The sequence below is a fragment of the Martes martes genome (assembly GCF_963455335.1).
Source record: "Martes martes genome assembly, chromosome: 3".
NCBI lineage: Eukaryota > Metazoa > Chordata > Mammalia > Carnivora > Mustelidae > Martes > Martes martes.
In genome coordinates this window covers 61,414,000-61,441,239 of record NC_137890.1, presented here as the reverse complement: position 1 = coordinate 61,441,239, position 27,240 = coordinate 61,414,000, and the positions used below count along the sequence as shown (strand labels likewise).

The window sequence follows — 27,240 nt, the reverse complement described above, 5'->3', positions numbered from 1 at the left end:
ATAAACCTCAAGTATGTTTAAAAACCAATGCACAGAGTGCCTGGGTGGTTCAACTGGTTAAGCGTCTGCCTTCAACTCAGGTCATGGTCCCAGGGTCCTGGAATCGATCCCCACGTGGATCAGGAGTCTGTTTCTCCCTCATCCTCTCCCTCTGCTCATTCTCTCTCTCTCAATCTTAAATAAATAAATAAATAAATAAAATCTTTAAAAAACAAAAATAAAACCAATGGGCAGGATCCAGGGAGGAGAGAGAGATTATTGAGGTATAAGACTAAGAGAAAGTTATTCGGAACCTAATATGTTCATCAATTCCTAGCCATTGCCTTTCTTGAACACAGATAAACTACTTGATGTGGCCAAGATAAGAAGATGACCACCTTCTGAAATAGTAATACAATGTGCTCATAAGGCCTCCTTTGTGCCCGATAACTTCTGGAGATAGTGTATAAATGACTTCAACCTATCATGTACTCTACCGGATCATCTCACTACCAATTTAAAACAGGGCATTCCTACAGATATGCATGCTACAGAATCAGTGTAAAAGGGGGACCAAGAAGGCCATCAAAAATTCATAATTGCAATGGAGATGCCATAAAATAATCCCAGGCTGAAGAATGCCCTTGGTATCTGCATTTACCACCACTTGACTGAGTTTTTAGGGAACATGCAGGTACTGAACAAAAGATGACAGGATGACATGTACAATGACATAATTGTCATTGAAAAGACAGTTATGTCAGAGAAGCTGGTCCTTGAGACATTCTAAGAAGGTCTGTGATCCACACAAATACTGATGACATAGTAACTCCCACAACAACAATAAGTAACTCCTTTGACGAAACCACGTTCAGTGAATTACACTGTATGAATACACAGAAAGCAAGCAGCATGTCAGCACCCCAGGACCCTTACTGCTACGCAGGAAAAAAAAAATTATTCTCTAAGCACAAAACCTGGAATGCACCGGGACCTCTCCAGCAAGGGTGGCCCAGCTGGAGGCTCAACTTGGGTAGCAGCCGAAATGCGTTATTCGTAGGCTACCTGTCATCACTGTAGAGCATGACCTCACCATTTGGGTTCAGTCCCTGTAGGCTCATTACAACCCACAGTAATAAACAACTCATCCAAAACATCTCGTTACATTAAAAGCTCAAATTCTCTTTAAAAAAAAAAATCAAAAAACTCATCTTTTTAGCAATGGCTAGATGCATGGAATGACGCAAGCTTCCAATTCGTTAGTGACCATCCTAGGGCAATTCCTTGTGGTTGGGCTGTCTGAGTTGTATGAAAAAAGTTAAACTGGTATCATAAAATGAAAACCTGACAGAAAGGTCAGGGAAATCCTAGCTCTGTCCGACTATCTTAACATGTGACCTACCAACATGTCACTTAATCTAGGGGAGGGTGTCATTAGCTGTAGAAGAATGAAGGTGTTTTCCAATTGTAATATTTTCTTATCTCTGCCTACAGGATAATATCTTTGGATACCTCTTCCTGAAGATATCATACTGCATATTCACCAAATTGTTTCCTAATCAACTGTTAGAACACTGTTAGGGAAATAATGTACATACAATATTATTAGGTATCCCGAGTTGAATAGTGTCTTCCCAAAACACATGGCCACCTAGAACTTCAGAATGTGACCTCATTTGGAGTGAAGGTCCTTACAGTTATAATTAGTTAAGATGAGATCATACTGGATTAGGGTGAGCTCTTAATCCAGTGACTGGTGTCCTTATAAGAAAGCCATGTGTAAACATGGAGACACAGAGAAGAAGGGGACATGAAGACGGAGGCAGGGATTGGGGTAACACATCTATGAGCCAAGGAATGCCAAGGATTTTCAGCAATCACCAGAAGCTTGGAAAAAAGAAGAAGGATTCTCTCCTCGAGCCTCCAGAAGGACCCCTATTGACATCCTGATTTTGGACATTAGTCTCTAGAACTGTGAGAAAATAAATTCTGTTGTTTTAAGCCACTTGGTGTGTAGTAGTTTGTTAGGAGGGAAAGTAATATACCAAGTATCAATATGCTGCAACTAATTATTACTCATCTTGCTCCCATGGCAACACAAGAGGACTGCTAAGATGTCATAATATCTCAGACCTTCTGAAGAGGGTAAAATACTAGCGGAGTTCAAGATCTTGGTTTCAGATGATAAAAACAGCTCTAATGATTCTTCGGTCTCCTTTTAGTGGATGCTAAGGATTGTATTTTCAAAAAGGTAATTTCTCCTTTTACTTGGAAAAGTAATATCCTCTCTCACAGAAACTACATACCTCTCCCTTGAAGCTATCAGCCTTCTGGAAGGAGACACCTTTTGCCTCCCTGTTGCGACCAGACTCTTTGCCTGAGTGATTCCTGTGACCTGTGACACAGATTCCCTACTTATGAGATCCTGCCAAGTCAATATACCCCTGCGAATTCCATTACACGAAGCACTTTCAGAACACACCCCATAAGGATTAACTACAGGGGACCAAAGAGCGATGCTCTTGTAAAGCTGTTAATTTAATCTGTAAAACGGGAATCTCTAAATAATAGGAAATGATGTGAGAAGGCCTATTCCTTCAGCAATCCCAAAAGTTCAACAGATTTCTAGTCTAAGTGAAAAAAGAGGCAATGAAAGACTTACTAACAGCATCGTTTTGGGTCCCACAAACTGTCAGAACATGTTTTGTCTCTGCTTTGGTTTCTTAGTTGTTTGTTTAGTGAATCTCTGTTTATGAATTTCAAGAAGCAGAGTATGGACATCAAATTCTTCCATATGCCCAAACTAGTCATGTAAACAAGAATCGCTCACATGTGTCAACTGTGGAGAGCAATTTACCTTTGCCGGCTGAGTGGCTGACACTGGTGTTAGCAACCCGATGACATAAACTGAAATGCCTTTCCCTCCTCACTCGACATTTTACAAAGCATCTACAGAGGCCCGGGAACTCTGTTAGGACAGAAGCTGAAACAGACATGGTCTCTGCCTTCAGGCAGTTCAGAGTCTAGTGAAGGAGACAGCCCCACAAACAAATGAGGCACCACGCTCAAGAATACTCCGTAAGTAGACATATAATTGCCTATTGGGCAAGAACAAATGGGCAGGAAACGGAAAGCCTTTAGCAGGAAATCTTTCTGGACAAAGAAGTGGATGGCAGCACGGGTGAGGAGAAACCCCAGGCTTCACGGGGAACCCAGAGTTCCCAGCTCAGCTAAGAGCTGCTTCCTGGCTACGTACGCTGGAGAAGGCACATGAGTGTCCTTTTCTGAGAGATGCTGAGTGATGCCACCTACATCACAGGATTCCTGTGATGCTGGAATGAGGTGATGTACACGAAATAATGTCTGGGACATGGTGCATGCTCAGTGTTCAGTTCTCCTTCCCCTTTCATTCCCTTGCACAACTATGTGAACTAACACCAATATATACTACAGGAAGATAATAACCACAAGAACTACCAAAACAGTAGCAATAAATCCATACATGGTCAATATCATTTATTCTTAAAAACATATATCACTTCTTGTTATATAATAATCATTATCCTGAATGCTAACCATTACACAGATCAATCTTTTCTTCTCATTCCAAATTTACCATAAACAAATATATGAAAACCATCTTCAGAAAACAGAGATTTATCATTTGCTCGGGGGGTGGGGGGGGGGGCTTCAATGAATACGCATTTGTCCAGCAAGATTTCAATAAAAACTTTGGCTCACTAACGGTTCTGATGAAGCAGAAAATCTATATAATTATGAAGATTAGCATCTATACATCTCTATGACTAAGCCATTACTCAGTAGAGACAGCGAAAATTAGTTTAAGGAAGTTCTTTCATTTCTGTGTGGACATTTCCTTACCAATTATCCTCTCTGAATACCTGCGGTGTATCCTCTCTGTGGTGCTGGAGGGAGAGCTGCCTTGTTGGGGATCCAGCTCCTTCAAATGCCAACTACTCATCCTGGGCCAGGACCCCAGACACCTTGTGTATTTAATATTCCACTTCTCAGACTAGTTCATTTCTCTCCAAACACTTCTTGCCCTCTCTCACCACCATGCTCTCTTCCCCTATGCCATTCACTTTGCCTGAAATACCTTACCTTCCCATCTTCAGCCAGCGAAATCCTAGCCCATCTTCTAAACCCAGCTCACAGCCTGTCTCCACGGGGCTGACCCGGACCATTACTTCCCACGATCCCCTGCCCTCACTGTCCCATCAGCATCATGCTCACTGGTGTGCTGCTGCTGGGGCTGTTATTTATTTATTTTTTTTTACTCTGTGTTACTTATTTCACAATTTCATGCTCCCTTTTCCCCCCAACTGAATAAGCTTTCTGAGACCAGGAGCCACATGTTAGAATCGAACTTACTATTTTGTACATTGTTGATGTTTAGATTTATTTGTTGGTTGGCTAGAATACATGAGATACTGGGATAGAAAGTTTCAGAGTCCTGGGTGGGTCAGTCACTTAGCATCTACCTTCAGCTCAGGTCTTGATCCCAGGGTCCTGGGATTGACCAGTGTCCAGCTTCCAGCTCAGGAGGGAGTCTGCCCCTCCCCCCTTGCTTATGCTGTCACTGGCTTGCTCTCTCCCGCAAATGAATAAATTAAAAACAAAAATTTTTTTTTTAAGATTTTATTTATTTATTTATTTATTTGACAGGCGGAGATCACAAGTAGGCAGAGAGGCAGGCAGAGAGAGAGGAAGAAGCAGGCTCCCAGAAGAGCAGAGAGCCCGATGCGGGGCTCGATCCCAGGACCCTGGGATCACGACCTGAGCGGAAGGCAGAGGCTTTAACCCACTGAGCCACCCAGGTGCCCCCAAAACAAAAATCTTTAAAAAAGAAAAGGGGCGCCTGGGTGGCTTAGTCGTTAAGTATCCGCCCAGCTCAGGTCGTGATCCTGGGGTCCTGGGGTCGAGCCCCAAGTCGGGCTCCCTGCTTGGCAGGAAGTCTGCTTCTCCCTCTCCCACCCACCCTGCTTGTTACCTCTCTCGCTGTGTCTCTCTATGTCAAACAAATAAATTTTAAAAAGAAACTTTAAAATTTTTTTTTTAAAAAATGGAAAGGAAAGGAAAAGCAAGAGGAAAAGGAAAGGAAAGGAAAGGAAAGGGCGCCTGGGTGGCTCAGTCAGTTAAGCATCTGCTTTCGGCTCTGGTCATCGTCCCAGGGTCTTGGGATCTAGCCCCGTATCGGGCTTCCCTGTCCCTCTGCCTCTTCCCTCTGCTCATGCTTTGTCTCAAATAAATAATAAATAAATTCTTAATAAATAAATAAAATTTTAAAAAAGAAAATTTCAAAGTCCTACTTCAGCATGAATAGCAGTCTGCACAATGAGTGACTTCTCTGACATTAAAACAGGTGACACTTCCGAAAACTCAAAAAGAATTAAACTATTGGGCATAATGTTTTCCCCTGCAGAAGGTAATCCCATTGTGACAAATATTTTGAATGGCAACAGAATTATGCAAATAAACTATCTCAGAATTCAAGCAGGTACTTAGTACAGCCAGCTATACTAAATAATAATAGCGTTTGTACTTCAGTCAGCAACTCATCTAACAAATTATTCAGTGAGTCCCTAATTTGTATAAGGAACCCTACTATGATGAGTAAGGGACGGGCCAACTCCTCAACACTCAACACTTTAATGGAGGAGACAGACTTAAAAGCTTTTTACAAGACAAGTTAAATGAGCAATATAATACAGCTAACCTATGGAGTAATGTGTGTGATTCATTTCAATTGGAAGGGCTGAGGAACCATCCAACAAAACAAAAACCAAAGCACAAAAAGGGAGATGACACTGGAACAAGGCGATGAGAGAGAATTGGGACTCTGTACACCAAGATGGCAGAAGGGCCATCAGGGTTCTAAGATTAGCAAGAGTGAAATGTACAGACATGAAACACACCCTCACCCCCTCTAGCTTCTCTGAATAGGTGATCTAACTTGCTACTTCAGGAGAAACTGAAAAGGTCATTCCTCTCTCCTGCATCTCACAACTGCCTCAGCCTTTCTATCTCAACAGTTTCTCCACTCTTCTCCAAAGCTAAATTCTCTGAGTGGCTCAGGAACCCCCTGCTGCTTGTCTAATGTCTCATCTTATTGCAGCACTCACCCTCCCTCTCCTTCCTTTTGCAGACAAGTTTTTGAAACCATAGTCTGTACTGGCTGTCTCCACTTCATCTCTAATTCATTTCAGTTATGTAAGGTTAACTGTCTCTTCAATCTTTTTCATTCAGCAGAATAAAGAGACACAAGGACTTACATTCTGATGTCCTCCTTTCTTTTTTTTTTTTAATAAGTTCACCACCACCCCCCCAAAAAGTTAACTAGTTACTTCTTTTTAAAGAAGTTACTTCTTTTTAAAGTTTATTTGTTACTTCTTTTTAAAGTTTATTTCCTATACTCAGGGAACAGAGAATGAGCAGTCTCTGCATAGCATTTCTCAGGTCCGGAAAGCTGAGACTTTGTGTAAGTATTTCTAACCCCAGTGAGAACGTGGAACCTTAAACAAGCCCTTCTCTCCGTGTGCCTTTCCTAACTCAGCCCTTCACAGTTCTTCAAATGAGAATAGAGAGTGTCTACAACTCATCCGCTTTGACAACATAAAACAGGTTCTTTTAAGGAAATTATGTCATAGAAGTTGGGTTCTTTTTTTTTTTTTTTTTTTAAGAAGTTGGGTTCTTAATCTTTTCTAGGAGATCAGGGTAAGGTAAGGCTTGGGATATCCACACAGTACGGCTACACCAGATGCATCGCAAGCTTAGCCCCCCTGATTTATGTTCCACTTCTCCGGCAGTTTCATTCACTAAACGAATAATGGCTAAGATGGTCTCTCCTCTTATACACATTAAATAGCCAGAATGCTCCATAACTTACTTTGGTCACCTTTCTCGCCTTTAAAGCCAAATTTATCAGCACCCATGAACCACCTACACTGATTTCAAAAAATGCAAAGACTCACCCATATGTTATATACACTTAAGTCTTTTCATGGACAGTGAGTGTTACATATACTATTCCACGAACTGTTGGGACAATATATAGATCTTAGCTCATCTTTTCAGATTTCCTTTGCAGTGAACTTCAGTTCACTGAACAATCCAGTTACCCCTCTTCATTTTTCAAAAATAAATTTATCCCCCACACACCCCACTTTTTAAAAATAACTCTCCTTAAACCAGATGAAGATCCGTATCATTTACTTCTCTGCTGTCCTCCTACAGAACAGTTTACACACCTCCCAAGTGCACTGGACATTACAGAAATTCCATAAATATTTGTCAACAGGCAGGTACATATTTAATAATACTGTTACAATTTCCATAAGAGTTACCAAACAAATGTTTTGACTAAAGACCAAATGAAAAATTCCAAGCCCACCTCTTCAGACCCCTTGTAAGAATCAGGTTATGATTACAGACGGAAATCCACGTTCCATATGTCTAAATATTTAAAAGTTATATATCAAGTTAAACTATTAAATAAAATATGGTCGCTTCCTCAAATCTTAACAAATATACCTTCAACCACCTGGAGGTACAGGAAGGAATTTAGAATTTCTAGACTCCTTGAAGTTCCACAATACAGTACATGCAGACTCTAAGCTATTTGGGGTCAGGAAAATTCAAGTCGGGTACTCAGAACATGGGAGTAGGTGGCATGAGAGTCTAGGCTGGGCACAAGCCCTGGACCTCTCTTAGGGTCCTTCATCCTCTAGGGAAATGTGGCCAGGCAGAACAGGGTCCTTTAATTCACGGGTCCCAAAGCAGGGCCTCTCTTGTCAGGACTGCAGGCAATAATGCACAATTTACCAAAATGGGGAATTTGCCAGATCAGTCTTATTGCACTTAGTTAAAACAGTAGCTGAAACTAAACATATTTTTTAAAAAATGATTAAGTTAAGAAGTAAAACCTGAAACTCCCAATCCCTAATCACTTCAATTCCCTCAAGATCTACAGTAAGAAAAAAACAAAAAAAACCTAGTATTTATCTGACTCTACCTTATAGCCCAATGTAGATTCTGTGACTTTTTTTTTTCTTTTAACAAATTCACACAATTTACAGGACTCTCTTCACAGCTAGAGGGAGTTAAGACAAGAAGGAGCAGAAGAGGGAAAGGAAAAAAACATCAAGTATCAGAGATCAGACATGCAGGTCTGAGAAGACATTTCCCTTGTGTTCTGTCACTTGTCTGAGGAAGCACATGACACCATGATTAACCATCTGATCACAGCCTCGAGTATCCCTGCGTGCTCTCACTAACACACAGATTCACAGGGTTCACTCACTTTGGGCCTCCCAAAGCTCCCGTTCTAGCCACTGGGTCCATGGGAAGGCAAGCTGAATCTTGTCAACATTTAAACGGAGACTGATATCAGCTCTCCCTACACTTCATCATAATCTGCTGCACTGCAAATTCCACTTCACTTAGCAAGAAAACTAATTTGTTCATTTGAAAAAAACTAATAAATAATTCTCATCACAATACATATACACATACTCCACAGGAAGGGAAGTATTTCAACTGGAAATCTTATTTATGGGTACTTACTGAGATTGTACCATTGTCTAGACCTATGGACAGTCTTCTTGTTTCCGGGTTAAAAGACATGCATGAACATGGAGCTGAAAGAAATGAACATGTTGATGAAATTAACAAAATGATGATTCTCATCGATTCAGGAGTGACTAACTAGCTAAGAGTGTGTGGCTATTTTTTCCCCACTATTTCCTGAAAAACAGTTCATTTAACGCCCACTCACCAAAAAATAAAAACAGTAATCTTACAACCAACCCCTAGTTTTTTCAGTTATCCTTTTAATGAATATAACGAGTAAGATATTCTCAAACTGGATTAGTTCCAAGGCGCTTGGTCTCAGCTGTTTCGTCAGTATGGAATCAAAATTTGCCTGACTAGATTAACAGTATTTTGTGCTGTGTAATCCCTCTGCCCTCGATCTATCTCTTCCACTCAAACCCCATCTTTAATAGAAACAACCTATCTTTTCTCAACTAGGGAAAAAATATAAAGAAAGATCTTATAATTCCCTCCTCCCCTCATGTACACATATAAAAATATATGTACACATATAAAAATCTGGTTTTTGATTCCGAATTGTTTTCGGGGCATGTGGACTAACAGAACAAGTCTTTTACTCTCAGCATTAAAGGCTGCTGAGTGAAAAAGACTGAGGATCTGTCTTGTTTAGGGGAACCAGCTAGACACAGGGCCAGGCTCCATAGGAAAGAAATCAAGTCTGGGTAGGGCCTCCCTGTTCTGCAAAATTGGCTACTACCTGAGTATACCTGAGAAGTAAACTAAGCATGCCTTGAAGCCAGTGTGAGCAAGAAGTGCTTACTGAGCAGATAGCTTCCCCATCCCTGCCTTCTCTACTGCCACCGGCTCCTAAGAATGGGGCCTGTTGACAATTTACGCTACACTGAAATAGTTGTTCTAAAAACAAGTCCAACACAATTTTTAAATTTCTCCTCACAGTAGCCCCATACATGACAAAGTGCTCATCATCGTAATCAGAATCAGCCTCAGCCAGCCTTACTCCTACTTTCTACAGTTATGATTAGATGTCTTACTCAAGGTCACACAGGAATAAAGAAGTTGGAGAAGGTTCAAAGACTTCATTCAAACACACAGTCCTATTTTGAAATACCCTACTTAGATTACCTCTAAACTATAAAAGAATTTCAAGTTCTACTAAGAGAGCCACTGCATAGCAGATCACTTAGTAACATTTTTTTATTCTCTATAAAAGGACCCTGAACAACAAAAAAGACCTTTCAAACTGCATGAAGTATTTGCTTTTTTCTAATTTTCAATCGTGATATATTCAGAAAATGGAAAACACAAAGAATAACTCCTCCCTCCCTCACACTTCTACCAGAACAGCAGAGTATCTTCACCCTGATCAGCCACAAAATTAAATTGGATTCCCAAAAGGACACTGCTGCAAAAAGTAGTCAAATGATATTTAACGCGCTGCCCGAAGGAAGTCAGTCTTTCTTGCCTGTAGCCCATCAATTATGTCGGCACAATTTCTAGGCAGGTGTTAAGATGCAAGGTCTCATAAGCCTGTAACATGCATTCAGAATTAAAATCTAATGATTTCGTGGAAAATTATCATGTTAGCTGAAAAGAACAAAAGAAAAAATACATTGTGATTACAACTACATAAAGTACATAGACACCTAAAAACATACATGGAGAAAATGGAACTGTTTTTGTGTTCATGTGACAAGATTATTACTGTATTAGTCTTATTCTTCTGCTATTCCTATTAAAAGTGTTAAACATCTTATGGTGTATTAAGATATAAGCATGAGCCTATGAAGCAAAACCCCAAAGGGCTACAAACTGGTCAAGAATAACTTTATCATTTAGCTGCCTGCCTGACCATATAAAAAAGTCTCTTCTGTGTGATTTCCTCCAAAGTTCATATCTGCTTATGTAATAGTTAGAAAACAAACTGCTCTCTGAATGTGACTTAAATGACTTTTTTACAACACTGCGTAGGCAACCCTGACATCTACATTGCTATTTCTTTCCTTCTGGATTTCTTCGCCCTTTTACTAGATTTCCTATTATTCTTTTAACAAAAATGCAGAATGCTTACTGCTTCCCAGGCATGTGATATAATGATAGATAAGGAATTACAGCTGTCATCAAGGAATTTATAGATTGTGGCCCCAACCGTGTACAGGAACTGGAAGACTCATCCCAACATCACTATTATAGTCCAAATCACTTTATGTTTACAGGAAGAAAACATCACCAGAATTCAAAAGGAAGAGACCTTTCCCAGAGAATCCCATAAACAAATGAAATTTACTTTAGAAATCCTGTTGTTCTAGAACACATATACTTGAACCCAAGATGGTTCTAGACAGGGGATTGCCAGAGCTAAAGAGCATTAGCTTCCAGTTGCCCCCCAAAACAAAGCCACCCCTCCAATGGAGCATTATTGGTAAAACACCAAGCAAACCCATGTGCGTGTATGTGTGCACGCACACACTTGTGTGTGTGTGTGTGTGTGTGTGTGTGTGTAGCAAAAGACTTTTCGTAGGTGAGCCTTCTGATGCTCTTCAAACCATTTCCCAACTGTGACACTCTCACAGGAATAGGCCCTGGGCTGGTTACCCACAGGCCCTGGCAGGGCCAAGGAGGCAGGGAGTGGATGGAAGAGAATACTGATGCCCGTATCTGTTGTTATAGTAAATGCCTTTCCTTTTGGGAAATGGGGGAATAGGCAGATTGACAAGAGAGATCCTTCTAACTTCAGCTCACCAGAAATTAACAAAAAAAGCAGGCTCTGAAAGACTAGTCTCATGGCCCATACAACATGGGCTCCTATCCACGCAAGAAAATATCAAAGGGGGAAAACTGGGTAGGATAAGAAGTCACAGTAAATTAATGGTAATTCTGGCCAAATGGTAAAAGGGGTCCCTCAGCAGGAAGGGTAGGGAAAAAAACAAATAAAATATGATTTAAGCCACAATATTTGTAGCTACATTGCAAAAATGTGATGTTTCACAAGTAAGAATTCAGCTTTAAATGATATAATACTAATAGTTCCTAGGTCAATAAAGAATTGCTCCATCTGATGGCTGAAAGTTGAGGTCAGAGATGAAATGGCTGAGAGCTTTCTACTCTCCCACCTTGCAGGGCTTTCTCCAAAGACTCAGTGAAATGGCTGACCAGACCCATAAAATGACAATACAGCTCCTCCACTGACTTTCTCCTTCAAAGCTGCATCCTTGAACTCGAGATGAAATAAATACAGCATGATACAAAACCTGAAGATATATTTATTTCCCCCACCTTTAACTGTTTTCCCCACAAGAAAGGATAACCACACCTGGTAAGCTTTGTGGGGCAACCCCCATTTGTCAAGGCCTCCCACATATACCATCCGTATGGAGTTTGCCTGGGACTGTTCCTACACAAACCCAGTAACTGAAATTCAAGGCCTTGCCACTGGTCTTGCTGATGTTATACCATTAGGTTCCCATTTTTTCCCCAATATGCCTATTAAAACCTAAGAAAAACAATGCCCATGGTTTATTCCTCAATAAAATAGTACAAGAACTCATTTCTTTTTTTTTTTAAGATTTTATTTATTTATTTGACAGAGATCACAAGTAGGCAGAGAGGCAGGCAGAGAGAAAGGAGAGGAAGCAGGCTCCCTGCTGAGCAGAGAGCCCAATGTGAGGCTCGATCCCAGGACCCTGAGATCATGACCTGAGCCTAAGGAAGAGGCTTTAACCCACTGAGCCACCCGGGCACCCCAAGAGCTCATTTCTATGCTATCTGATTAAGACTGGCCCTTTCTCTTTTCTGTTTCAGACTGAGGATAGCCAAAAGAAGTTATCTGGCAAAATTTCTGAAAGATACTAAAAGGCACAAATAAGATGGAAAAGAAATTTATGGAGGTCTATGAGTAATGAAAAATAATAGTCTCTTATGTAAGTATCAGGACTTTAGACCTTGATGGCCTGTCAAAATCTTACTTTAAAAATTAAACGCTTTCATAATTTTTTAAAATGAAATCTATAGTTTCAGGAAGGTATTCAGCGTAAGGTTTAGGGAAAACTGAAATAAAGAGCAGCCCCAGTCTGGGTGGTTATATTAATGACCATTTAATTTGAAGGGAGAAAAGTCCAAGAGATGTAAGCCCCAAAGAAATGGAACTCAAAGAGACTGACATCAGCCTCAACAGAGTTAGTGATTAAATGGATTACAGAGAAACTGGCTACTTGTATTTCCAATACTCTTATCCGTCAAGTGGTCTCAAAAAAAAAAGAAAGAAAGAAAGAAAGATAGATATATATGCATATATATATATATGGCTCTTGTTTTAAAAAAAAAAAAAAGTTGAGAAGGCATTCTCAAAATACTCTTATGGGGGGGAGCTACCTAATTTCTGTTATTTATACCTATAATTCTTTTCATTTTATGACTGATTTATTTTCTGTCCTTTCCTTGTTGGTTGAACTTTACTCAAACACAAGTTTCACTAAAGCTGTGGATTTCAATCACACTGACTGCTTTACAATGGTAAAGGCATTACTAATCCTCACGGGATGTTCTTGTGGTCTCTTTAAAACTAAGCCAACAATGGTACTTCCATGAATAAAACTTCAGGTATTAAAGGAATCCTGATCAAGTTGACTATGAGGATCCTACAATAAGAGGACTTCAGGGAGGGGTGCCTGGGTGGCTCTGTCGGCATTGGCCTTTGGCACAGGTCATGATCTCGGGGTCCTGGGACTGAGCCCCACATCAGGTTCCCTGCTCAGTGAGGAATCTGTTTCTCCCTCTCCCTCTGCCCCTCCCCTCCACTCACATTCTCTCCCTCTCAAATAAACAAATAAAATCTTTAAAAAACTTCAAGGAGCACCCCACCACCACACAATAAATATTTAATTCACGGACACTATGTCATTCAGTCCTCTTTATCACAAGACAATATTTATTAGGTTTACAATATTTAACCCATGTTTTATTAAGAACACTTATATTTAGGACTTCAGTTGCCCAGCATTAAAAATCATTTTCCATTTCAAGCAAATATTTTATGCACTCTACTAAAACTAACCACTTGTTTCCTTTTAATTTAGTCTGAGTAATATCAGCAAAATTATAGTGAATTAGCAGTGGTCATTTTTTCTCCCAGACAGGTTTTAAGTTACCCCTACAAGTTTAAGATCTAAGTTCAAAAAAATTTTTAAAAACTCTGCCATATGGGGGCGCCTGGGTGGTTCAGTGGGTTAAAGCCTCTGCCTTCGGCTCGGGTCATGATCCCAGGTCCTGGGATCGAGCCCCCGCGTCGGGCTCTCTGCTCAGCGGGGAGCCTGCTTCCTCCTCTCTCTCTCTCTGCCTGTCTCTCTCTGCCTACTTGTGATCTCTATCTGTCGAATAAAAAAAAAAAAAAATAAAATAAAATAAAAAAAGAAAAAAAAAGAAAAAACTCTGTCATATGAAAATCAAATAAGAATATGCTAAATAAATGCTATAATTATTCAGATTAGTTAATAATCCATTATTTTTACCTTGGATAATTCATGTTTTCATTTAATTAAAAATCAGAAGTTCCTTGGGCATATTTTCTTCTTAGTAAATACAGAATTAAAAGATCATATTACATAAGTATTTTTGAAAATGTTGATAGTAAAAACAGTGAATTGCTTTTACATATGGATCCCTAACAAAACCTATACCAAAAGAAACCAACAAAAGAACAATATACTTCACAACTAGGAACCAAGGAGTTATTTGAAATAAGGTATAAAATAATAAGATGAGCATTTTCCAATTATACCCATATCCCCTAGTCTGCCAAGAAAGTCTCTCAGTTGAGTTAAAGATGTTGTCTATAAGTCACAAAAACAATCACTACCTTATTAAAATAGAAATGCCAAATTCATTATTTTAAATAGCTTTTACTACTAATCTATCCACATAAATTTCCCCCAAAACTTCAATAAACCCAGTAGAAGAGATAGGAAAACACACAAACCAGTTTCACTAATTGTCTTAAATTACACAAAGTTCTCCTTTGGCCAATGGAAAATTCAACACTTGCAATTTACATACAAAATGACCCATTTCCAACCCAGGTATACAGTATGTGAACATATTACTCATTTTAATTTTCTAAATCCTCAATTTTCACATAATCTGTTGCTGTAGAACTGAAGGAAAAGGAAATCAAACTAGCCACAACCTCACATATTAGTCAGTCTTTTCCTAATCCCCCTTGGGTACAGATTAGCTATAGTCTATATTGTTAAAGCACCAAGAACCTGAAAATACTTTATAAATTACTTATTTAACATAACTCACAACCAAAATATTTTTGCACATTTGAGATCAAAGGAAATGGGACAGTTTATTCATCAGGCTCCAGAGCAGGGAAAATGTAAAGGATTTGCCTGAAATGACTCAGCAAATTGGCAGCAAAAATGAAAATCCAATTCTAGTTTTCCACCCAGGCATAGGTTCCAACCTACAAGCTATTTTGAAAACTCCAATCTTAAAAAATACATATTTTAGGGTGAATTTCATGTAAACAGTAAGCCTATGTCCAAACCTCATCTCTCTGTCTTAACTAAGATAATTTAATGCATTCCCTACCTCATTTCACAAAGAATTTGAAATGACTTAAAAAGCAGACACAATGAGGGGCGCCTGGGTGGCTCAGTCGGTTGGGTGTCTGCCTTCGGCTCAGGTCATGATCCAGGGTACTGGATTGAGCCCACATCGGGATCCTTGCTTGGCAAGGAAACTGCTTCTCCCTCTCCCTCTGCCTGCCACTCTGCCTGCTTGTGAGTTCTCTGTTAAATGAATAAAATCTTTAAAAGAAAAAAAAGCATCACAATGAAACCAAACAACAGAAATAAGCAAAATGTCACGACTAAAGACAATACGTGTAAGAACAGAAAGAAAAAAAAAAAGAACAGAAAGAAAATGAGAATAAAGATCTGTTGGCAAACGTAATAGGTTCCATGTTTTACAATGATCCATAAGGACTGTGAACCAGGTCCCTAGAGCTGTCCCCCCAACCTTTTTCACCTCATGATACATACAGAAAACTAGATTTGAACAGCCGCTGGAGTCAACGAAAGAGATCTGCAGGGCCCGGATGACCGGATTTCCTGCCCAGCTCCGAAGATCAGCTCTCAGGGTCTGTAATCGGCTTGGATCATCCCAGCACCTGATGCGCCACACGGACTGCGAAGTTCTGCCTTAGAGAAAGCAAAGGGCTTCTGGCCCACTCAGTGCTTCCTCAGAAGCGCGCTGAGCACTATGGTAGACAATTACCTCAAAAACAGCCATAAAGCATCTCATATATGCAACACATCGGTCCAAGCAGAGGACGCAGTGAAGACAGGCATTCCCACAGAGGGCTAACCCAAAGTGGGAAGACTGTGCCGATGAGCCATCATACCGCATGGCTGCCATACGGCCCTCCATAAGCAGTCTTTCTTTCAAACAGGCTTTTTGATAAAAACCAGGAAGCAGTGGTTCAAAATTCCACTTTTCAGTGAGGACTCGAGTTCCTATACATTAAAAGTTAGCCAAGCAAATGGTCAAGCGGCCGGACTTGTGTGAAAAACTGAGGGGGTCCCAAGTACAAAGCTGCAGACGGGGAAAATGCCAACTCCATCACGCCAAGGCAGAGAGCTGGAAAAACACAGGTCATCTTATTGCTGTGTTAGGTGCGCCTCTGATCTGCACTTATCTTTGAAAAACCGTCTTCTGTTCTGCTTTAGGGACAAATTCATAAACACCGGGGAGCCAAAGTAAATACCACCTGCTTGCCCCACCAACTACAGAACCCACAGAGGTTTTCCAACTGCCCGGCACACCCTCAGTCCTAGGGCTCCGGGCCTCTTAACCTCCCCAGTCACCACATCCTTGGCAGCCAAGCTGCTTCACCTATTCCATGCCCACCGGGGAAAGCTGGCAGTAAAGGCCCAGACATGATACCCAATACTTTAATACAATAAGCAAAATCTCGAACACCTGCCTCCCTGGCTCCTGCTGGAGATTTCTCTCCTCCATCCCTTTGTTTGACCCCATGAATGGCAAATCGAGTTTAAAAAGCAAATCTAAAATAATTCAACCATGAAAAAGGAAATGCCTATGCTTTTCATATTTTGTTTTGTTTTGTTTCTTCCCTCTGCAGAGACGCGGTGGTTGAAATGGTACCTATTAGAAGCCTGGAACAAATAATCATTTATGGCTACAACTGAAACCTCAACTCTATACCCTCAGAAAGGCCCCTCTCTGGTTTCCAAGCTCCAAGAGGTCCCAGTTGGGTACGTCGTAACTTGACCTTCTCACAGGCAATAAGCAGCTAGCACACGACGTACATCAAGAAGATATGATTTTTCGAAAGAACATTAGGTAAGGAAATGCTCTCATTTCTCAGTCACCCGTAAAAACTGGCATATAGGAAATTACAAAACAAGTCATCAGTCACCCCAAATTCTCTATAGGCAGCAGGGTTTTAAATGGGGCTTTCTTCAGGGAACCTTTGTGACCATGTTCCCATGACGCCTGTTTCCCATTATATCACTCAGCACACAGCGTGAGCGGTGTTTATTTTAAGTTCGCCTTCCCCACCAAGACTGTACACACCATGAAGACAGGAATCATATGCCCTACTTAACCACTATATCCTTGGGACACTGCACAGTGTTGAGTATGGAAGAAACTTTTAAAATCTGCTGAATGAACTGTCCAAAGAAATTAAACAGGATCAATATCTCTTTCTGCTTTTCTTCTTTACTTGCCCTCACTCTTCCCATTCTATTTTCAGCTCAACAGCACAGTGGCATCAATTGGGACATGGCTCCGTCTTTTCTCTTTAAAGCTCATAGAGATCCCAGAGAAACTGAACAGCCAGGAATTGGGAGGTATACAATCATGGCTAGGCCATGTCAGAAACTTGCAGTTGGGAGGCAGAGAAACCCACTGGAGGGAATGTTAGCACTCCTGGACATATCTCTTGAATTCAAAGGCAGAAGCAGAGCCAGCTTCTGGAGATCAGGAGGAGGAGGAGGAGGAGGACAAAAACCTTCAGGAATCACCTATTTTGCTTTCTCTCCCTCTGGAGCCAAGTGGTCCTTCCTCTCTGATTCATACTTCCTTTTAAGGGGATCGGTTTTCACTGGTTCTTTATGCACTCAAATACCTCACAGCTATAAGGTTTACATGTTCCCAGCTCAAGGGACCAGCTGAGGCTGACACGAGAATTTCCTGCTCCAAATTCTAAATTCTGGGAAAATCAGGTTGGCTCAGGAGCAAACAGCCTTCACCAGGCAAGTCTGGTCTCTCCTGATTCCCTCTTAAAGGGGAAGCAGGAGCTTCTCAGAAAACACAGGGTAGGAGGACACACCTCCAAATCAGGTGTGTTTTTGATCATGGTGTGTCTGTTTCTTATTTTTTTGTCTACCACACCCTAAATTCATCCAGCCTTCTCACACCTATCCTTTCAGACTCACTCCCAACATCACACTCAGCCTTCACCATTCATCCCTTTTCATCGAATGCCTTGTGCTTCTTCCCTCTCCGGGAAACTCCACATTCTTCTTAACGCTACAAAACACTACTATCCTATGCAGAACACGACAAATACTACCTTAAAAGGTATTTTAATAAACAGATAAATAAATAAGCCATATACTACACGTACAAGATATTTTCTTTATGGTCTCTTCTGGATTTGGAATACTACTTATTTTATACCACCATAAACACACCATATGGTCCTCTCTGCCTTGTGATGTCCATGACATAGCCTCTAGATATACTCTATCTTTCTACTTATTTTGTAACTAATACCACATAATCATTACTTAAGGATAAGACTAAGTAATCTCTTAACAAAACAGGTTTCTTTTCTTTTTTTTTTTTTAAGATTTTATTTATTTATTTGACAGAGAGAAAAAGAGGGAATACAAGCAGGGCAGAACCGTCTGCAGAGGGAGAAGGAGAAGCAGGATCCCTGCCGAGCAGGGAGCCCAAAGTGGGGCTGGATCCCAGGACCCTGGGATCATGACGTGAGCTGAAGGCAGATGCTTAACCGACGGAGCCACCCCAGCGCCCCATAACACCTTTCAACAGAAAGAAATGCAAAACAAGCCTTTGGAAATTCAAAGCTATTTCAGGTTTTCTAACGGTCCAAAAATATAGCATAATTCCTTATGCAACAAGATACTACCTCTCTCAAGTTAAACAAAACTGACTCTTGCTCAAAGATCAGCTACTGTGTTTTCTAAATACATTCAACTCCTAGGAACATAGAAGTCAATTTCTGATCAATTGTGAAGAATATAGCCTTTTGTTTTTTTACCTCTCTGTGGTAGTGGTAGCCATCCAACAATAAAAGATTATGGAAAACACCTTGACCATATGCACCTTATTCATTTGCAAACCTTGGCAACTACCTCAGTGGCCTGCACACAGCAGGTATGCAATAAATGTTTGATCCACTAGAATGTGTACTTATAATGTATACTTATATCCATTTATTTACAAATTAATACCTTATATGCATGAGGCTTTCTATGTGTTCATATAAACACGTGTAAATACATAAGCATGTTGACTATAATGCTAGAAGACGGTCTTCTCAAACATTACATTCAGATCACCAAAGGATCTTATTAAAAATGCAGATTTTGATTCATTAGCTCTCGCATGAAACCCAATATCTGCATTGCCAGTAAGTTCTCAGGTGACCCTAATGCGGCTGGTCGAAACACATTTTAATAGCAAAGTGATGCCTTTTTCACTCCCTTCAGTAGAAGGCCATCGGCAAAATATGCAAATAATTCAAGGGTCCTCTTTCTCACGACTGTGTTTAAGCCCTAGCAAAATGTCCGATAATGTTCTCAGGCACTCTTCTTTAATATCAGATTCAGGTCTGCAGTAAGTATTTATGTACTGAGCACTTCTGCCTGGGGGAGGAGCTACAGCAGCCTGTAGTTATTCACACAGCTTCATAAATGATAAAAACGCAACTAGAGGCTTCTCTGTATTCTCAGTGACATTCAAATAAAAAGAACGTCAGAGAATGACAGCAAAATATGTCTGGATGTACACATGGGGAAGGGGGCAGAGAAGCAATGGCTCAGGATGCTGTGTCCCCATGAGAGTCCTATTCATGTTCATCTCAAGAAAATTCCTTGCTCACCATCCCCAAGCTCTCATCATTCTGCCAAGGTCTGACTCTCCTCTGTCTTCATGGGCATGGGAGTGACAGCTCTCCGGAGCTGACTACAGACCTTCCACACGTCCTCTAGTCGGATACCATGTCAAGTTTGATGAAAAAATGAGACCATGGATAAGACTGGTTACATCACTCAAAAATCAGGAAAAGCAGTCCATCAGAGAATCCCCTTCCCTTTCCTTTTACCTGAGCCCTCATCACTGCCACAGCCAAAAGAGAAAGTTCACCCAGGCCTTTTGCTAAAGAATGCCCGTTGGCTGGTGGCACAACAGGTTAAGGGCCAATATAAGAATCACAAGAAAGGGCGCCTGCGTGGCTCAGTTAGTTAAGCAGCTGCCTTTGGCTCAGGCCATGGTTCCAGAGTCCTGGGATCGAGCCCCACATCTGGCTTCCTGCTCAGCGGAGAGCCTGTTTCTCTCTCTGCCTGCTGCTCTGCTTACTTGTGCTCTCTTATCTCTCTGTCAAATAAATAAAAAAAAATCTTTAAAAAAAAAAAAGAAGAAGAAGAATCACAAAAAGTTTCTTCTTCCCTAATGCAGGATTGACCACTTGGGTGAGCTTTTTGGTTATCATTTACTTACTATAAAATTCTGAAGGCATGCAAAACCTCAAAGATAATTTGAAAATCACAGAAAGCGATCATATCCTTAATAATTCATTTGTTAATCAACAAGCAAAATTGCTGTTTATGTTATCACAGAATTCTCTTGCCAGGGGCATAAACTTAATCGTATCTACAATTTAGCCTGCATTTATTTTGGCTGTACACTGTCGCATGTATTTCCCAAACCAGGATACTCCTATGAAGGGGAAGAGGTACACACTGCAGCAAGCCAGAGGGTAAGTGGGCCCAGACAACAAACCCGAAGAGGGACTTTGCTACAGTTTCAATTTCAATTAAGATGTGAAGGAAGGGGAGTTGGGGAAATGTTTACTAATATAACTAATAATGAATGTACATAATTATCTTATACTCAAACATGGAATAGGATACCGAAACTTCATTAATTTTTAATAATAAAACATCAGACTAAAAAGAAATTTCCTATTTTGGGAAGCCAGCTCTTCTCTCCCTATAGGAGAACCTCTGCCAGCACACCAATCTAAGAATCAGTAGTATGTGTGTTTTTTTAATATATTTAAAAGATTAGTTATTTATCAGTACAAGGACATATTTCTCATGTAAGAGCTTGAGGAAATGAGATTGACCTCCAATTAGAATGTTTCAATCTTAAGCAAATCCTTGTGAGAACTAAATCGTCAATGTTGACTGTCTTGTATTTGAATAAATAACATAACAATAACGCAAGAACAAACTTACTTCACAAATGTAATCACCGGGTAAAATTTTAAATGTTGAAGGAAGTACTCCATGAAAAAGTTAAACAAAAAGTTGGAAAAGAGGGAGACAACTGTAATCAGAGAGCCTGTGTGCTGCAGCCCTTCTTCCATTAATCTTATTCAGAAACTATGAATATATATAGTCAATGTCAAAACAATTTTCTTCTTTTACATACTGAGCGCTAAAATGATTGAATATGGTACTTTCCATTATAATGATAATCCCAACCCTCAAGACATCCCTACTCAAGAAGAAAATACAAAGAAGGCACTCTGGAAAGGAAGGGGAGGTGAGGCCCATGTCTGATTTTTAAAGACAGAGATCCAGATACTTACCAGGCATCACTTGGTATATGCTTGGCCAATACTGTCCACTGTCTCTCTTTAGCCATACACGAACGGTCCTGCAAAAGAAAAACAATACGTGTGTTAAATCACAGTGTTTTTAGTCATGGGAAAATGGTGACAGAAACCAAGCCTCTTACCTTTAACTATGTTATGTCTTAATTAAATATATTACATACATTTATATAGATAGATCTTAATTATAAATACTTATAAATATTTAATAGATAAATAATACAAACATCACATAAATATATAAATATTTACAAATATAAATATTTGTAGGTATAACAAAATAAATATATATTTGTAAGTAACTAAATATATTATATTTACTTATATATAACTATATACGTGCACACCACTTATGCCTCTCCATAGATCCTATGTTCCTTAAATTTAAGGTTTGTGCACACTTAGAATTACATCCTCACATGTCTGTATACACACATGCAATAGTGAAAGTGTTTGAAAATTACTATTTTTATTGTTGTTCTGCATGTCCAAGTTTGTGACCTTTGCCTTAGTCTGCTGGAAGCATTCATCTGTCTGGGGAGTTATTAGGTTTTACTAGTAAAAGAAGTGTGAAGAGATGAAATGAAGCATCTGACATACACGGAACAGTTACACAGTACATCCATAGTCTCACAGGCCAGGCCACTGTCTTGACAGAAGGTTTTCCCAGACATGGTCAGGTAACATAAACTTTGAGACTCAGATTCCTGAGCTAGAAGCTGGCCAGTAGGCCTGGATGGAACATGGAAATCCTGCAGCAAAGGCTGTGAATGAAGTTATGGGCCAGCGGTCAAATACAGACATGGCAGAGACCCAGAGGAGCTCAGAAAGAAGGCACCAGAGAGAAAATGAAGCAGTCAGAGAGTACCACTAGGTTCTCACTAACCAGAAAGGCCCACCATGAGTTAGTTACACCAGCCATGACAGCATCTGCACAGGCCAACGAGGCAAACACATCTAGAAGGTAATGGAACATTCTTCTAGAGACCAGAGGCAGTAAGAGAAATCAAACCAAGAGAAATAAGCAGTTCCCTACTGGTGGGAGATCCCACAGACCACACCACTCACCCCCCACACTTAAATCATCCCAGGCTAAAGAGCAAACAAAGACTGAGCATATTTATCTCACACTATTTAAGTCAATGTACTAGACTAAGTTTTAAATTGTATTGGATTTTTCAAAAAAATAAAAAATAAATTGTATTGGATTTTCCCCCTTATCAACGGGTCTCCTATATGAAGTACTAGGAGAAAAACTAGACTAAATACAGACACAATAAAGAAATACCATTTTCTCCCCACAGCCACAAGATACAATATAGTGATATACAGTGACACGATTACATATACATACAAAAATTCCATCTTCTTGTTCAACTATCCTAGTTTACAGGATGGACAGATATAATCACAAATAATTTATAAAAAGTAATTCCATACATATACTATTTATATACATAGCGCTACACTTAATTTTTTTAGAACATGCTGGTATGACATTTTAATATGGACATTGTTATCTCAACAAAAATAAATACAGGTGACATCACAGAGAAAGGCACAGTGGGAAGCTCCAGGAATCAGTCCCTACACCAAATCAGCTACTGAGTCAGCAAGAACTGTCAGAATCACTATTTTAGAACTCTGAAGTCTAGTTAGGCACTTGCAGCATCTAAAAATCACAAATATGTGGAAATCAAACAACATAACCTTAACCAACCAAAGATCAAAGAAGAATCGCTAGGAAAATCAGAATGTACTTTGAAATGAATGAAAATAAAGACATAACATAATAAAATCAGTGAGGGGAAGTGAAAGCAGTACTCAGAGGGTAACTGATAGTAAATGCCTATATTAAAATAGAAGAGAGACCTCAAATCAACAAACTTACTTTACACTTTATGGTACTAAAAGCACAAAAGCACACAAACCCAAAGCCAGCAGATAAAAGTATATAATAAAGATTAGAACAGAAAAAAACAAAAGAGAGATTAAAAACCAAAGACAGTATCAGTGAAACTAAAATGTGGTTCTTTGCAAAGGTCACCAAAATTAAGCGTCAGCTAAACTAATTACAAAAAACAAAGAGAATGTAAATAATTGAAATCAGAAATGAAAGCGGGAGCGGAGCATCTGGGTGGCTCAGTGGGTTAAAGCCTCTGCCTTTGGCTCAGGTCATGATCCCAGGGTCCTGGGATCACGTCCCGCATCAGGCTCTCTGCTCAGTGGCAAGCCTGCTTCCTCCTTGCTTTCTGCGTGCCTCTCTGCCTACTTGTGATCTCTGCCTGTCAAATAAATAAATAAAATCTTAAAAAAAAAAAAAGTAATGAAAGTGGGAGCATTACTACTTAAAAGAAATGAATTATAATACTATGAACAACTGTATGTCAGTAAATTTAATAATCTAGATTAAATGGAAAAAATCCCCAGAAACACACAATCTACCAAAACTAACTCAAAAAGAAATAATCTCAACAGGCCTAGAACAATTCAAGAGATAGAACCAGTAATCACTAATAGTGCAGGACCAGATGGCTTCACTGAATTCAATCAAACTCTTAAAGAATGAACAACAATCCTATACAACCTTCCAAAAAATAAAGAGGAAGGACTACTTACTTTCTAACATTTTATGAGGCCAGCATTATCTTATACCAAAGTCAAAGATATCACAAGAAAATAACAGTCCTGGGGTGCCTGGGTGGCTCAGCGGGTTAAAGCCTCTGCCTTCGGCTCAGGTCATGATTCCAGGGTCCTGGGATCGAGCCCCGCATGGGGCTCTCTGCTCGGCAGGGAACCTGCTTCCCTTCCTCTCTCTCTGCCTGCCTCTCTCCCTACTTGTGATCTCTGTCAAATAAATAAATAAAATCTTCGAAAAAAAAGAAAATAACAGTCCCATATCCCTTATCAATACAGATAAAAAAAATCCTCAACAAAATTCTAGCAAACCAAATCAAACAGCACATTGTAAGTATTACATGCTATGACCAAGTGCAATCTGTCAGAGGAATACAAGGGCGGTTCAACATAAGACTGTCAATCAGTGTAATGTAGCACATTAACAGGATGACGGGGGAAAAGAAAACACAGATGATTATTTCAGCAAACACAAAAGCATGTGACAAAATCCAACAACCTTTCATGATAAATAACACTCAGCAAACAAGGAATGAAAGGAAGTTTTCTCAACCTGATAAAAGATATTCTTTAAAAACTCACAGCTAACATCATACTCAATGGTAAAGACTGAAAGCTTTCTCCCTAAAATCAAGTACAAAACAAAGGTGCCCACTTCCACCACTGCTTTACAACATTACTAGAAGTCCTGGTCCGAGTAATCAGGCAAACAGAAGAAATGTAAGGCATCCAAATTGGAAAGGAAGAAGTAAAAGTGTCTGCATTTGCAAAGGACATGATTCTACATACAAAAAATCCCCACGAATCCACAAAAGCACCACTAAAGCACATAAACAAATTAAGCAAAATTGTGTGGTACAAAAATCAATACACAAAAATCAGTTGTGTTTCTATACACCAGCAACAAGAATTGTGAAAAGAAAATTAAGAGAACAATTCCATTTACAATAGCATCCAAAAGAATAAAACCCCTAGAAATATATTTAACGAAGGAAGTGAAGGCCTTGCACAGTGACAACTACAAACACTGCTGAAAGAAATTAAAGAAGACACAATGGGAATGGGAAGGTATCCCATGTTCATCAACTGGAAGAGTGGATATTAATATGACAACACTCCCCAAAGCAATCTACAGACTGAAAGCAATCCCCTCAAAATTCCAACAGCTTTTACTGCAGACATGGAAACATCAATCTTCAAATCTATGTGGAATGGCAAAATGCCCCAAATAGCCACAACAATATTGGAAAGAAAAACAAAAGTTGGAGGCCTCCCAATTCCTTATTTCAGAACTTACTACAAAGTTTCAGTAATCAAAACAGCACAGTATTATTAGCAGAAGCATAGATGTGAATCAACAGAGCAGAGCTGAGAGTCCAGGTATAGGGGCAAACAAACACCTACGGACCATAAATTTTTGACGAGGGTGTCAAGATACTTCAACAGGAAAAGAATAATCTCTTCAATAGATGGTACTAGAACAACTAGATAACTACATTCAGAGAAATGAAGTTGGACCCCAACTTCACATACAAAAACTCAGGATGCATTAATGACCTGAATATCACAGCTGAAACTAAAACTATTAAAGGAGAACACAGAGGCACATCTTCATGACCCTGACTTCAACAATGGACTCTTGAATTGGACACGACAGCCTGAGCACAAAAAATAAATAAATAAATTAGACCTCATAAAAATTCAAAACTTTTGTGTAACAGGGACATCATCAAGAGTGGGAGGACAAGCTACAGAATGGGAGAAAATGTTTGCAAATCATATAGATGATGGAGATTTAGTGCCCATACTATGTAAGAAACTCTTATAACTCAACAAAAACAAAATGACAAGCAACCCAATTAAAGCGTGGACAAAGGGCTTTAGTGGACATTTTCCCAAAGATTAACAAGTGGCCAAAAAACACATGAAAAGATATTCGACATCACTGGTCAACAGGGAATGCAAATCAAAGTCACAGTAAGATACCATTTCCCACTCACTAGGAAGGCCTATAATAATTATTTTATGGAAGTTAAGTGTTCTAGAGGCTATAGTGAAATAGGAACACTCATACATTCCTCAAAGGAATGTAAAATGATGCAGCCACTGTTGAAACTAGTTTGATAGTTTCTCAAAAAAACAGCAAACCATATGACCCACTAATTCCACTCCTAGGTATGCAAACAGATATGTGTTCATGTATGTTCATAACAGCACAATTCTTGCCATTTGCTACAACATGGATGGATCAAGAGGATAATGCTAGGTGAAATAAGTCAGTCAGAGAGACAAATACCATATGATTTCACTCATGTGGATTTCAAGAAATAACAGACTTTTATTTTATTTTTTTTTAAAGTTTTTATTTATTTCACAGAGAGATCACAAGTAGGCAGAGAGGCAGGCAGAGAGAGAGGGAGAAGCAGGCTTCCCGCTGAGCAGAGAGGCCGACGCAAGGCTCGATCCCAGGACCCTGAGACCATGACCTGAGCCGAAGGCAGAGGCTGAATCCACTGAGCCACCCAGGCGCCCCAAGAAATAACAGACTTTTAAAGACAGAGTACAAACTGGTAGTCGCCAGAGCGGAGGTAGGTGGGGAATAGGTGAAATAGGTAAAGGGTGATTAAGAGTACACTCATCACAGCGAGCACGGAGTAATGTGCAGAACTGCTGAATCACTACATTGTGCCCCTGAAACTAATATAACACTGTATGTTAACTACACTGGAATCTTAAAAATTAATAAATTTTTTTAAAAAGAAAAAAAATGACAGCACAATTCACAATAGCCAATAGGTATAAACAACCCTAATGTCATCTGCAGATGAATGGTTAAACAAGTTGTATATATATAAAATAATACAATATCAGCCATGAAAAGGAATGGAGTACTGACACATCCTAAACTTGCTTGAACCTCAAAAACATTACACTAAGTAAAAGCAGCCAGACAAAAAAAGTCACATACTGTTTGATTCTTTTAAATGAAATGTCCAGAACAGACAAATCCATAGGGAAAGATGAGAGGTTGTCAGGGGATGAGGGTGGGGGGCAAGGGGAGTAATTACTCAGTGGGTAATGGTGTGTTCTTCTGGGGTGATGACAAAGTTTTGAAATTAAAGATAGCTGGTGGGTAC

At 39.7% G+C, this 27,240-nt stretch overlaps 1 protein-coding gene across 1 annotated transcript in view; it reads right to left on the bottom strand.

The window, feature by feature from the left end:
• The window catches only part of WDFY2 (WD repeat and FYVE domain containing 2), a 173,526-nt gene that overhangs the window by 77,272 nt on the left and 69,014 nt on the right, over window positions 1-27,240 (bottom strand). Inside the window, exons 2-3 of the mRNA XM_080799754.1 lie at window positions 21,443-21,510; window positions 8,563-8,636 (exon numbers count right to left, since the gene is read on the bottom strand). Of these exons, the coding sequence (XP_080655880.1) occupies window positions 8,563-8,636; window positions 21,443-21,510 (142 nt within the window). The remainder of the gene's footprint in view (window positions 1-8,562; window positions 8,637-21,442; window positions 21,511-27,240) is intronic.